This window comes from Helianthus annuus, chromosome 3, assembly GCF_002127325.2.
Source record: "Helianthus annuus cultivar XRQ/B chromosome 3, HanXRQr2.0-SUNRISE, whole genome shotgun sequence".
NCBI lineage: Eukaryota > Viridiplantae > Streptophyta > Magnoliopsida > Asterales > Asteraceae > Helianthus > Helianthus annuus.
Window position 1 is genome coordinate 83854409 of NC_035435.2, and position 13465 is coordinate 83867873.

General features: G+C 37.0%; 1 protein-coding gene across 1 annotated transcript; it reads right to left on the reverse strand.

Moving 5' to 3' along the window:
- Positions 1 to 5865: 5865 nt before the first annotated feature.
- LOC110928855 (uncharacterized protein At4g06598) lies at positions 5866 to 10964 on the reverse strand. Its single transcript, XM_022171900.2, has 5 exons — positions 10774 to 10964; positions 9601 to 10312; positions 8873 to 8948; positions 8086 to 8212; positions 5866 to 6530 (listed from the first exon to the last, which is right to left on the reverse strand). Exons 2-5 carry the CDS (start codon positions 10308 to 10310, stop codon positions 6328 to 6330), a joined length of 1116 nt encoding a protein of 371 aa, XP_022027592.1. The 5' UTR covers positions 10311 to 10312; positions 10774 to 10964; the 3' UTR covers positions 5866 to 6327.
- Positions 10965 to 13465: the final 2501 nt, after the last annotated feature.

Genomic DNA, 13465 nt, shown 5'->3' on the forward strand with positions numbered 1-13465 from the left:
CGACGGCTTCGACTTTTGGTCATTAAGCTAATGAAACTTGAACTAGGAAGGCTAAGAACACTCACAATGGTCCTTAGCACGAATTAGGAGCTGATGGAAGCTTGCTTGAAGTCCAGAGAGCTCCAGAGAATAAGTTTAGAATAATTGTGTGAATGAGCAAGTTCATGGTTGCAACATAAGGTCCTTATATAGTGATTTAGATGCAACAATATTACTCCACACAAGTCTACAAGTGTTTCTTGATCATCCCAGGTGTCCCCTATGCATGAAAAACCATTAGCTCAACTCCTGGAATCGAAAACCATGCATCTAAGGCGGTGGAACAGCTTTAACCTGCAGCTGTCCATTTTTACTGCCAGCGACAAGGCTTACGGACCGTAAGCAAAAACCCTTACGGTCCATATCCACCGCTTACGGCGTAAGTCCAAATTGATGCGGTCCGTAACCAACCCTGAACTGAAACACCCAGTTACAGTCCTTGCGGATCGTAAGCCTAAGACCATACGGTCCGCATTCGATGACCAGAAGACAAAAATTTGAGAATTTTTATATTTTGACCATGCAATCTTTATAACTTCGTATCTCATGTCTTTTTCCAGTAGAGGGGACCATATAATCAAACCTTGCATGCCTTTGCATGTGATGCCATGCACTTACAAGTTCTTGGACTTATTGAAGGAGGTTTTTGAATGAAGTTTTGTCGTAAAAACACATAGGATCCATTCTTTGCAATTTGAATTATTTACCACCAGAAATAACCGGATTTGAATATATATCAGATGTTTATAAAACATATTAAGGTTTGTAATTAATAAAAAGGTCACTCAGAGGTATTAATTTACATGTTGACACTTTTAATCCTACCATATATCTTTCAACTTGATCCGGGTTTATAACACGTTTACCTTTCATGACACGTGTCTTTATAATATTGGTCGTAATTTTATGAGGTGTTACAATTACTTCTTCGTGAGAAGCTAATGTAATGCATACAGTGATTTACCTTGCTTAGTGTGATGTTGTTAAAGAAGATAAACGCTAGCTTGATGAATATCAAGATGGATTTGTTAACATCCAAGGTACGACTATAACTCTTATGTGTTACGTGTATTCATTTCTTTTATACTTTAGAGTGTCTTACAATCAACTTTAACAAAACAAAAAAAAAAAAGATTTTTCAATAAGCTAAAAACTTACAAACATTAGTCATTTTAAAAGAACCTATTCACCTCTTAACAAAAAAAAAAAAAAAAAAAATCCTCTTCCTCTTATTTATTATTTTCAAACTACGTTATACTTATTTAAAAAACAAATAAGACTTAGGGGCTGTTTGGTAGCCTCTTAATGACCATTCAGATTCTACCTCTTAATGGTTTAAAACTTTTGAATGAATAAGAGGTAACCTCAAGTCTGAATAGTTAAGAGGTAAACTCTGAATGGTAAATCATCACATGTCACATTCTTCTACCTTCTCATTGATAAAATTCTTAATGGTTCCATTAAAAGATAGCCTCTTAGTGACCATTCAAAGGCTACCAAACAGCCCCTTAATATTATCATTCAAACAAATCATATTAATTAATCATATTACATATTACATAATGCATTATAAAAAGAAGTTGTAAATCCATGTTTCTCATATTAAATTAAAAATTGACACCACATGAGGGGCCGAAAGACACCTGATAAGACCGAATTGTGCTTTAGTCGGTCAAATTTACTTTTTCTTAGGAACATTCTAATTTATTTTTTTCTTGGTGTAGTCAAGTTTGGTTGGTGAATTTGGATGGATCGAAGAGTATATGTATATGCACAAAATTTAATGGGTGGGTATCATTTATAACTATTTTTTTATATATATACACTGGTTATTATATAATATAAAGAGTTAAATGCTTGGTTAGTCCATGTTGTTTACAAAAATTGCAGACTTGTTCCCAGTGATTTACTAATTACACGCGTGGTCCCAGTGGTTTTCAAAAATGCACTCGGTTGGTCCCCAGCCCTAACATCAGTTAAATTTCTCAGTTAACTATGTGGGAAATGACTACATTACCCTTGAACAATTAAAAACCTAAAAATAAGAATTAAAAAAAAGAAACAGTATATAAACCCATCATCATCTTCATCACCAGGTCATCTCCATCATCTTCATCACCAGTGGCGGAGCTTGACCAAAAATTTCGAGGGGGCATAAAGTGATGGGACCCAATTTTTTTTCCTATCGTTATGTTTCGGGTTGGGTCTGCCTGCAATCGATCCGGGTCAGGTCAAATAATAATAGTTCCAAATAAAACAAAAAAATTTCATTCATTCAAAGGATCCGTTCTAACACATAAAAACTTGCGATTAAGTTTATTGTGTGGTGGGTAATCTAGGGTTAAGCAAATAAGAGTTAAAATATATTTACAAAACTTCTCATCACTTGTATACAAAGTGGTAATAAACTTTACTTTAATTTATATATTGTATAAATATTTAGGATATATAAAGTGGTAATGAACTTTACTTTAATTTATATATTGTATACATAATTAGGAAAAATAATTGGGGAGAGGCGATTCTATATAATTTTTAAAATTTCCGGACAAAAAATCGGAACCTATACACTTCTACCCGAAACATTGGGGTGGGCGGGTGCACCCCCGGGCACCAAGTAACCTCCGCCACTGTTCATCACCAAGTCATCTTCATCACCATCATCTTCATTACTATCATCATCTTTTCCACCGGCATTCATCAAGATCAAGCAGAGCTCCGCCGCCGGTGGAGGAAGAAACGGTGAAAGTACTCTCCGAAACCCCTAATCCAAAACCATTCAACAAAATCCAAGACGAACCCAGAAAAACTACCCCCAGAAACAGCCTACACAAGATCAGAAACCAACAATATAAATTCTCCGGTGAGAGGTAAGCAACAGTCTCCAGGTCGGGTCAGATCCGGATCTGAAATCAATAACCGTGGATCCGGGTTTGGGTCAACCGGCCGGCAGAGGCCCGGGTCCGGGCAGGCTTCCCGATCAAGATCTCCGGCGAACCGGACGGTGGCGAGAGGTGGTGGTGGTTGATTCATGGGATGAATGATTATTGTGTCGCAAGCGAGTTTTTGGGGCATTTGTCGGGGATTATTGTTGGGTATTCGATCTCGTGGGGGTTGATTCATGGGATGAATGATTATTGGGCGCTTTGTATGGTGGGGTGGATTGTGGTTGTGTTTGTTGTTAGTTTGAAGCAGTTGGTTTGTATGGTGGGGATTGTGGTTGTGTTTGTTTGTTGTTGTATGGTGGGTGGATTGTGGTTGTGGTTGTGGTTGTGTACGGAGGCTGGTTTGGTGGCTGTGGTGGTTCAGAGATGGTAGCTGTTTGGTGGCTGCAGGCTGGTTTGGTCAGAGATGGTTCAGATGGTGACTATGGTGGTTTAGAGGATGAAGAAGATGATTGGGCTTTTAGGGGTAATATCGTCATTTCACACATAGTTAACTGAGAAATTTAACTGATGTTAGGGCTGGGGACCAACCGAGTGCATTTTTGAAAACCACTGGGACCACGCGTGTAATTAGTAAACCACTGGGATCAAGTCTGCAATTTTTGTAAACCACAGGGACCAACCAAGCATTTAACTCTAATATAAACTTGTTATAAGCTTTAAATGAAACTAGTTTTGTGTCTGTTTGCGTTGCCGGACGTCGGGCCGAATATTTCTCAACCAATTAAAAAAACACTATCATAGTTTCACTAGAAAGAAAAACTAAAACGATAGCAAGATTGTAATTTTGAGCTGGGGTAAAACTGAATTTCTCAGTACCAAAGAGCGAGTGCTAGGGAGTTGCCTGACACAAATAAAAATTACATCAAGTCAACCAAATAAAAAATCACTTCCATAGTTTTGCAAAAAAAAAAATGATAGCAAGATTGTAATATTGAACTGGGGGCAAAATTGTAATTTTGAACTGGGGTAAAATTGTAATTTGTCAAAAGCTAAAACGATGACAATATTGTAACTGTTAACTGAGGGGAAAATCGTATTTTTTAATCGGGAGGGGGGGGGGAGGGGGGGGGGCATAATTGAGCGTCAGGCCGCAGCCTGGCACTATTCCTTGCCATGGAGAATGTTGTTATATGAATGAATGAATTTTAGATGGAAGAACACGAAATTACACGAAGATATTACAATACTATACATAAAGTTGGAAGCACTGTGTGTGTAATGAGCTAAAATTACCGATGTAGTGGAGTAAAGGTACGTACGTACGTACCTACATAACCAAAGTTACACCAACAAATCAAACACAATATTTCAAAACAAAAAGGAAACATGGACGAACCTTGTATAGTCATTGCTCTAAGCAACACCGCGTTAGACTCTCTAATAACATCATTCTGTTTTGAAAATATTGTTATATTAATCACAAATTGAAAAGAATAAAAATCTAAATTTCATGTGTAATTATGTTATCATTAAGATAAAGTTGTGTGCAAACTTTGAATGAGAACCGGGAAAAAAGAACCACCAGAACTAGTCTCAAATAAAAGGCATTTTTATGTTGTAATTCCAAACTTAGATAAAAGAAACCGGATGTAGTAAGGGTGAGCATTTGCCAGGAACCGGACCAACCCGACCCGATACCCGAATTCATCCTAAAACAATACCCGAATCATGTACCTTATAAGTTAATCGGGTATCGGTTCCAACCATATTCGGTGTTCTTGGTTCCAAGTTAAAACCCGAACCAGATTACTCTTTGTTAACAGAGACTCGCAATTTACTCAAGGATCATCCATTTCATGTGATTCAGCCAGATTTAGGCATCACTTTCACATACAAAGTTTATACGGATTCATACATGTCAATATAATTCAAGATTTCACACTTCAAATTGGGCTTGAAGTAAGTTTATTGTGCATGAAATCATTGGCGCAGCTTTCAAGGGGCCCGGGGGCGCCCGACTCCCCGAACTTTTCGTTCAGTAGTGTTTTGTATGTACGTTTCGTATAGAATTTTTTAGGTATACACGTTTTCGACCCCCCGGTTTTATAAATTTTTTTTACTTGTATAGAATTTTTAGGTCCAGTGACTTCCGACCCCTCGGTGTAAATTTTCAAGCTTCGTCACTGCATGAAATTGCTATGTAATGTTTGATTTCGTATGACACTGATTGGTTTACGTTCATTGTTTTTAAGATTTATTGATTTACCTCGTCAACAACACAACCCTCAATTGATGAATAAATATCGTAGGTAATCAATAATACGAATGAATCAATAATTAATTGTATCATACTAATTGATTTGTATGTCTACAGTATTCTACCCCCTCACAGTTGGGCCATCATAGTCCCACAATTATTTTAATGATCATTCTGTCCAGGTTATTAAAGTCGGTTCTCTTGGGTCTTTGGACCGGAACCGACCCGAACCCGATACTATATGATATACTAGAACCGAAAAAAACCCTAGTTGCTAGGGACGGGCTGGGTTCGGTTTATTTTAGGGTCGGTTATCGGTTCTTCTCGGTCCAGATCCGAATATGCTCTCGGTTTATTTTTATTTTGATGCATCTTTCATCTTTCATTTTACTCTTGAAACTGTTAAATAGAAGTGAGAGATGTGACCCAAGGCAATGTTTACAATTTATTTCCAAGTAGAGTTTTATGGTTCACTTGTTATACAATTATAATTATTTAAATTTAAAGCTAATCATTTTTTATTTAAATATTATATCATGTGTCTAAAAAAATTATTACACTATTTTTATAAATAATATATTTATTACCTTTTAAGCTAAAGAGTTGGTGTTTAGCTATTTGATCCAAACCATATTTAGAAGTATTAATCGAAATACGCTTTGAATTGACTTAAAAAATGTAGAAGAAGAAAAAGCGGTTCTTATTAATGTGGAAGGTGTTGCACATGGATGGTTACCAAATCTTAATACAACATAACTTGACAACACCACATGGGAATTATTCGGCCGAGACACCATTTGCACAACACGACAACCCGACCCGATAGCAAGCAAGATTATCTCCATTAAGCATTATTAGTCTTATTACAAGGAGATTAAGGGATTAGTAAGCAAGTCTAACAACTATTGACCAAACACCAAGAAACCAAAGGGGAAAATGAAAAGTTGAACCATTTTCCCAAGTTTCCACCTCCGGTTAGTTCCCAACCGGAAAACACGACGGTTTCCAGCGTAATGACTACCAGGTGCAAGTAAGATGCATTTTTTTGCTTATATAACGGACCCACACAAACAACAAACCAAACCCAAAGGGCAAACCACGCCACTCAATAGGGAAAGCATACGACTGTTGTAATAGTTGTTTTCAGGTACGCGGCTGGCTAGAAACAGGATCCAGGACAGAGCTAGAGTCTTTATATTTTAAAGTAAGGTTTGCAAATTGGAAATCGAGTCTATCGTGACTGGCGGTTCGCCGGTGACCTTGTGGTGGCTGCTGCTGCGGTTGTTGTTGTTGCTTATATAAGGCTCGCAGTCTCCCAATCTCTCTCTCCAAAACTTCATGCTCCACTGTGAAAATAACTGATTTAGTTTTTCCATATGAAAATAATTCTACTTGCACTGATAAAATCGCAATAAATCATTACTCTTCAGGAATTTCTAGTTTTTTTTTTTAATTTTTGGTTGTGGGGGGGGGGGGGGGGGGGGGCAAGCACCTTACCACCTAAGCAGTTAATGCGGTAAAATATCAGATATCAGTCAACGACCACTATTTGAGATATAGGCTATCGCGGTGGGATATCGGTAAATATCATGTAGAATTTACATATATAGCAATTTAACACTAACAATTCAGTATACTCTCCTAATATTAACAAATTAACCTTTTGCACCTTGCAAATTGTAGCAAGTGAAAACTGATTTAAGACTTAAAACACCAACATTTAACAACTAAGACTTAAAACACTAATAGCAACAATAAGAAGAAAGACGAATGATAGAACTAACAAGAAAGGTACTAATATTGGGAGTCAGTGATATATCGGTCAATATCGCTGATAATTTTGGTGCCGATATTCTGATCGATATATGACACCGATATTTTAATGACCGATATATCACCGATATTAATTGCATAGCTTACCACTAGACCACTAGGTCATGGGTTGGTATTTCTAGGTAAAGGTGGAAAATGGGCGGGTCAAACAGGTTGGGTAGCGGGTTAAACGCGTTCGGGCTACAATTGGGTAATATGGTTTGAAATCAAGCGGGTGGCCCGAAGCACTTCCAAAATCATCAACTTCTAATTTACCATTAGCATGTTAAATATGATTACAAAATTTATTTTTTTAATGAAAAGATCTGAGTGGTTTTATGCAAGCAAATACACTTCGTGTGACTTTCAATCTGTTTGAACCGTTTCCTTTTCAACTAACTTTCTTTTACCTGTTTGACCCGTCAAAGATAAACATAACCTACTTTTATTTGCACATAAGATAAATGAGCCCATAATGCCATCTCTATTTGTGAGTTATACCAGATATTTGATTAGCTTTTAAATCTAAGATTTTTCTAACGGATGCGCCTTACTAACATCTAGAATAGGACAGTCTCATAGAAACATTCTTAAGAAGCAATATCTAGAAAAATTCAAAAGCACGGCAGGCTTAAAGAATAATGGTAACAAGCAACATCTTATTTATAGGGGTGGGTATTCCTGACGCGGCGTGAAAACATGACACGAACTTAACGCAAAATTCATAGGTTTGGGTGTAATCTTAAGGGTTCGGGTCAAACCCGCAAACACATTTAGCTGAAAAGGTTGCGCTTGGTCAGCATGGCGGGTTGAACCATTTACCCATCAATTTTTATAACTTTCTAAAGATTGTGTTTTGTGTTATAACATAAAGTAATCTGGTATTTTATGCCAAAATCTAAAAGACGCCTATTTATCATTAGCATGTTCATCAACTAAGTCTATTTAATGGCACTACTACTACATGCTTAACAAAATTATCTTAAACTTATATTATACTTTGAAATTTAGATGTCAACTATTAGTAATAGGCATATATAACAAAGAACAAGCCAAAACAAATAACTAATACGTATAATCGAAACTTACAACGCTTGATTAGTTGTTCATGAGCCAAATTCTCCAACCGCTGTTTGAGTGCTTTGTTCTCCATTCCAAGTATAAGACTTTGTTGGTTTAGAAACTCCAGTTGAGCTGAAACCTCAAAACCTTCTGACTGCAATCACAGCCAGATGTAACATTAATTTAAATGTTCTCTATTCGGTCCGGAACAGAACCAATTTTGTTTTCTCCAATATTTTATTATTCAAACCAAAAACGTCGTTTTATATTTAGATTTAGAGTAAAGTACACGGATAGTCCCTGTGGTTTTCCAAAATTTTGGATTTGGTCCCTAGCTTTCCAAAAGCACATGGATGGTCGCTGTGGTTTGCACTTTGTAACGCATTTAGTCCCCGGCCAACAAATCTATAGGTTTCAGGAGGTCCAAGTTATGGACTAAATGTGTTACAAAGTGTAAACCATAGGGAGCATCCATGTACTTTTGGCAAAAGTTGAGGACTAAAAGCGTTACAAAGTGCAAACCACCGGGACCATTTGTGTACTTTTGGAAAGCTAGGAAACATTTCCAAAAGTTTGGAAAACCACAGGGACTATGCGTGTACTTTACTCTTTAGATTAACCAAACTATAAGGCACCAAGTTTGTATTTATTTTACGGTTTGGTTTGAGAACAAACAAGTTCTAAAAAACCAGACTTGTTTATATCGGTCTGGTTCTTGATTCCACTATTGTCTGGTTTCATCAAGATGAACATTGAACACACCTACATGACGTGAATCCACAAAAGATTTTTCAAGTTCTAAAATCTAATGTACCTGTAAAGCATGTACATTCCTCTCTAGTTCAGCTATATACTGAAGCTTCCGCACCCGCGAACGTTGAGCAAATTGCCTGTATTACACACCTCTTAGACTTTTATACGCAAAAAAGAATAGATTTAAATGTTTAAGCTGATTATAAATCCACATCTATGCAGTTAATATCGGTGGGATATCGGTTATCGGCCCTCTACAAATATCGGTGTCAAATATCGATTCCGATAGTATCGACGATATTGACCATATTTTTGGATGCTTTGGTTGATGTGGACTCGGGGGAAGATTTCATGGCTTACGATTAGATCATGTTTTAAATATTGGCACTTTTGAGTTTTGACTTTTAAAATTACTATTAATATTATATATGTTTTATGTTTTGTATATGTATATATACAAATTCTGCATAATATTAAAATTGACGATATCCCACCGCGACAACCTATATCTCAAATATCGGCCCTTGACCACTATAACTGCATAGATCCACATAATGGCGTAGCGTAATGCCACGAAACTTTACTTTTTTATGATGAACTTATCAGTTCACATTAATATCTAACAATTGACCTTTCCAAACCTAACAAGCATCGTTGACTATCAAAGTTTGACAAGTCAGTTATATTGGTGTACATAATGATACCAAACCCTAAATCATGAGTAATGTTTTGAACTGATTGTTTATGGGTCAAGTAACCATTCTAGCATGCAACTACCCAGCAACTTACTGTTTGGCACGTTTCGTATCCGTTTCCGATGCAGAGTTCTTGTTATTCAAACAATCCTTTCTTTCAGAACTACCATTTGCATCTTGCGGACGAGCTTCACCTGAATCTTGTGTACCCAATTCAGCTGAATCTAGTCTTTCACTACCAGTTGAACCAATTCCATCAAGCTTTTGCGTAGCACCCAAAGACACCGATCTCTGAAGTCCCAAGTTAACATCTTTCGGAGAATCCCATCCCCGCGTTCTACTTCTCATCCCGACATTCACGTCTCCATAATACGACATATTCCGCGCATCTTTATAAACAAAATCTTGAGCTCCCCACGGCGGATTCAAACTCAAACTTCTCATTTCCTGTTCGTTTCTCACAGCATATTCCGTATTAACCGCATTCGCTGCTTCCAAATACGTAAACGAGTCACTCGACGACCGTCTATGCCCTCTTTGCACCGGCGTTTCGGGTTCGTTAAGCAGCTCGTCCAACCAAGAAGGCTGCTCTTCAATCACAAGGCTTTCGGACGACGTGCGATGATGATGCCAATGATTCCCATCTCTGTATTTAGGTATCCTTTTCGGTCCATTAACAGAATTTGAAATATGATCGCCGTATGATGGAGGTATGCTGGGAAATGGACATTTAGGTGGAAGTAAAGAGTTTCTTGCACTGCACGTCATGTTTCTTGCAGCTGAAGGTCCTCTAGAGTTTGCCATAACTGAATCACAACAACATAATAATATTATAATAATATTATTGTTAATCCAACACATATTCTTCCAGATTTCTTACTTACTCAAATTTGATTTAAATTTGTTCATAATCATACAATTAATCATCTAATATTCAAACAGAATCATCTAACAAATCATATATTGTTCTTTTACCGAAACTGAGTTGTGATTGAACAGTAACGTTCAAATGATCGAAACACAAACGTATAATTAAAATCATATTATTAATCCAACACGTACTCTTCCAGATTTCTCACTCACTCAAATTCGATTTAAATTTCTTCATAATCATACAACTAATCCATCAATAATCAACCAGAATCATCTAACAGAGCATGTAAGAACTTAATTCTGCTTAATTTAACATTTTATAATAATAATCGAATGAATTTTAAGCAAGAAAAGAGATAATTGGCGGTGAAACAAGGTTTGAATGGGTGATTACCTTGATGTTAAGCAGTGATTGATGTTTATTGCAATGTGATTTGCATGAATTTTGATGGGATCGAAGTAATTAGGGTTCTTGTTGTTGGTGATGCATTATTAGGGTTTTTTTTGTTGTTGATGGAAGACCACTTTTGGCCCCTTTTTTTGTGTTGTGCTGTCTTTCGAATCTTTTTTGCTCTTTCTTGACGTGGCTTGGGTTGTTTGGTGCATAAGGTGAGATAGACTTGCCAATTTCTTGTTGTAACCAGTGGGTTAGTTACAACAAGAAATTGACCTAACTAGTTTGGGTTTAACCCGATCTGGCGATTTGGTATAGGCTTGGAATTTTGTGTTCAGAATCAATTCCAAACCGAACCGAATCGGTTTGGATTTACCTAAAAAAACTAATAAAAAACCGTTTTAAACGTTAAAACCGGTTTCAAACCTGATCTAAATCGGTTTTAGTAGGATGGGATTTTCAACCCAAAAACCGCTTCTTGACCTAAATTGGGGTTTGTACACCTCTATGCACAATACAACGAAGATTTTATACGTGCACATTTACAATCTAACCTGTTATCAACATGTTTCCCGCACTTTGTGCACTTAGCAACGTTGGAAAAATACTTAAAGCAACTCATGAAAACTATAAAAGTGAGTGTCGTTAACAGTTGATGTTGTTTGATGGGTATCGGTTCGGTAGAGTAGTGGTATTCATTAAAAAGGTTATCTCTAATATAAGATAGAAAAATACTTTATTTAAATTAATATTTTTTTGAACGGTAAATTATCTACATCGACTCATTGTACCTCCTCATTGGAGGCTCGGTCCCACTAAGGCCAGACGGTCGTTCATTACAACAGGGCCCACACTGGCACATAGAGTGACATAACGTTCAAGTGAGGAAAACCCATAAAGACTTCCCATTAAGTTGAGTGCCCCCACCCAAAGTGGAATGGGTGGGACTCGAACCCAGGTTTCAAGGAAAAACCAGGATGCCTCAACCATGTTACCATAACATCATTGGCAACTTTTTTTTTTATTTTTTTTTTTTTGTTAATAACCATATTTTTATTGTAATTAATAGAGGTGTCAACTTGAACCGAGTAGGACAAAAAACTAGTTTTGATTATCTTTGACCCAAAGCGAATGGGTTTCAAACCTAAACTACTTTGGGCCCAGAACCAATATTGTAGACCTCTGTTATAATTTAATTAAAAATGGACTCTCATTTAGTGCACGATTACATTTCAATAAAAACATGTACAATTTTTCTTAAACATTCTGATGCACGTTTGGGCCCAGAACTCCACAATTGACCATCCTTCTCCTCATCTTCCTTTTTTTTTAAATCTAAACTTCATTAGAAAACCATCAACCCAAAACCCGGAAGGCAACAAAAACACAACAGCAATTACATAATTACAAATTTACACCAATTATCCCAAGTTAAGTTCTTATATTTCGTTCTATTTCTAACCCAAAGATACCCAAGCGACTTCACCTTGCTAATAAACCTTCTCAACTCTAAGGCTATAATTCCTGAACCTTGCTTCGTTCCTCGCCTTCCAAAGACTCCAACAAGCAATGATGATCAAGCCTTGAAAAATAAATTTCTCCAGATCCTTAAGCCCACAAGACAAGTGCACCTCCATCAAATCTTGGAAAGAGAACGCGAAGATCTGCTGAACCCGACACCTATTACTGATTGAGTTCCATACCACATTGGCCGCAAGACATCCCGTAAAGAGATGACTCACCGCATCTTCTCCCTCGTTACAAAAACCACAACTTGAATCTTGAATATAAATGTTTCTTCTACGAAGAGCCTCAACCGTGGGAATCCTGTCCAAATCCATCCGCCAAGCAAAAATATTGCACTTAGCCAGTGGCGAAGCTTGAATTTTTTTACAGGGGGGTCAAAAACGTGTATACCTAAAAAATTCTATAGAACCGGGGGGTCGAAAACATATATACCCAGAAATTTCTATACGAAAAATACATATACAACACTACTGGCCGAAAAGTTCGGGGGATCGGGCGCCCCTCCCGGCCCCTTCAAAGCATCGCCCTTGCACTTAGCGGGGACCCACCTGCACCACTTAAACCTCAATCTGCTGTTCGAACCACGACCTTTCAATAAAGTTTTTTTAACTGGTCCGACGCTAAAATCCTCCGCCCCTTCTCCTCATCTTCTTTTGACTTTCTTTCTTTTAATTCCTTTTGTAGTTTGATTATGGCATTTAAGTCGACATATAATTTTCAAATTTATGCGTTTATATTTGTTTCTGCTGTGGTTTCGAGTTCGATGTGTGCTTAGAATTAGTATTTAGATCTAAATGGGTGCCGGTTTCAACTCTTGATATTTATTCCAAATTCGATTATGTTCCACTTATCTTGCACAAATTGTTTCATTGTTCAGATTCATTTATGTATTTATGCATGCATTTTTGTATGTATAGGGGAAATATCAAATACAAAACAATTTTAACTAAGGAGACGTCGGAAACCATATCAAACGAACTTTGATTGATCTTATTTCAGTGGTGTTCGAACTAGCTCGTCGAACTCTACTCAAATATTTATATGGTTTAGCTTTTTTGGGTTTAGAGTTTAACTTTAGGGTTTAGCATTATGATTTAGGGTTTAGCTTTAGAATTTAGGGTTTACCTTAAGTGTAGCCTTTAGGGTTTATAATCTAGTGTGCATT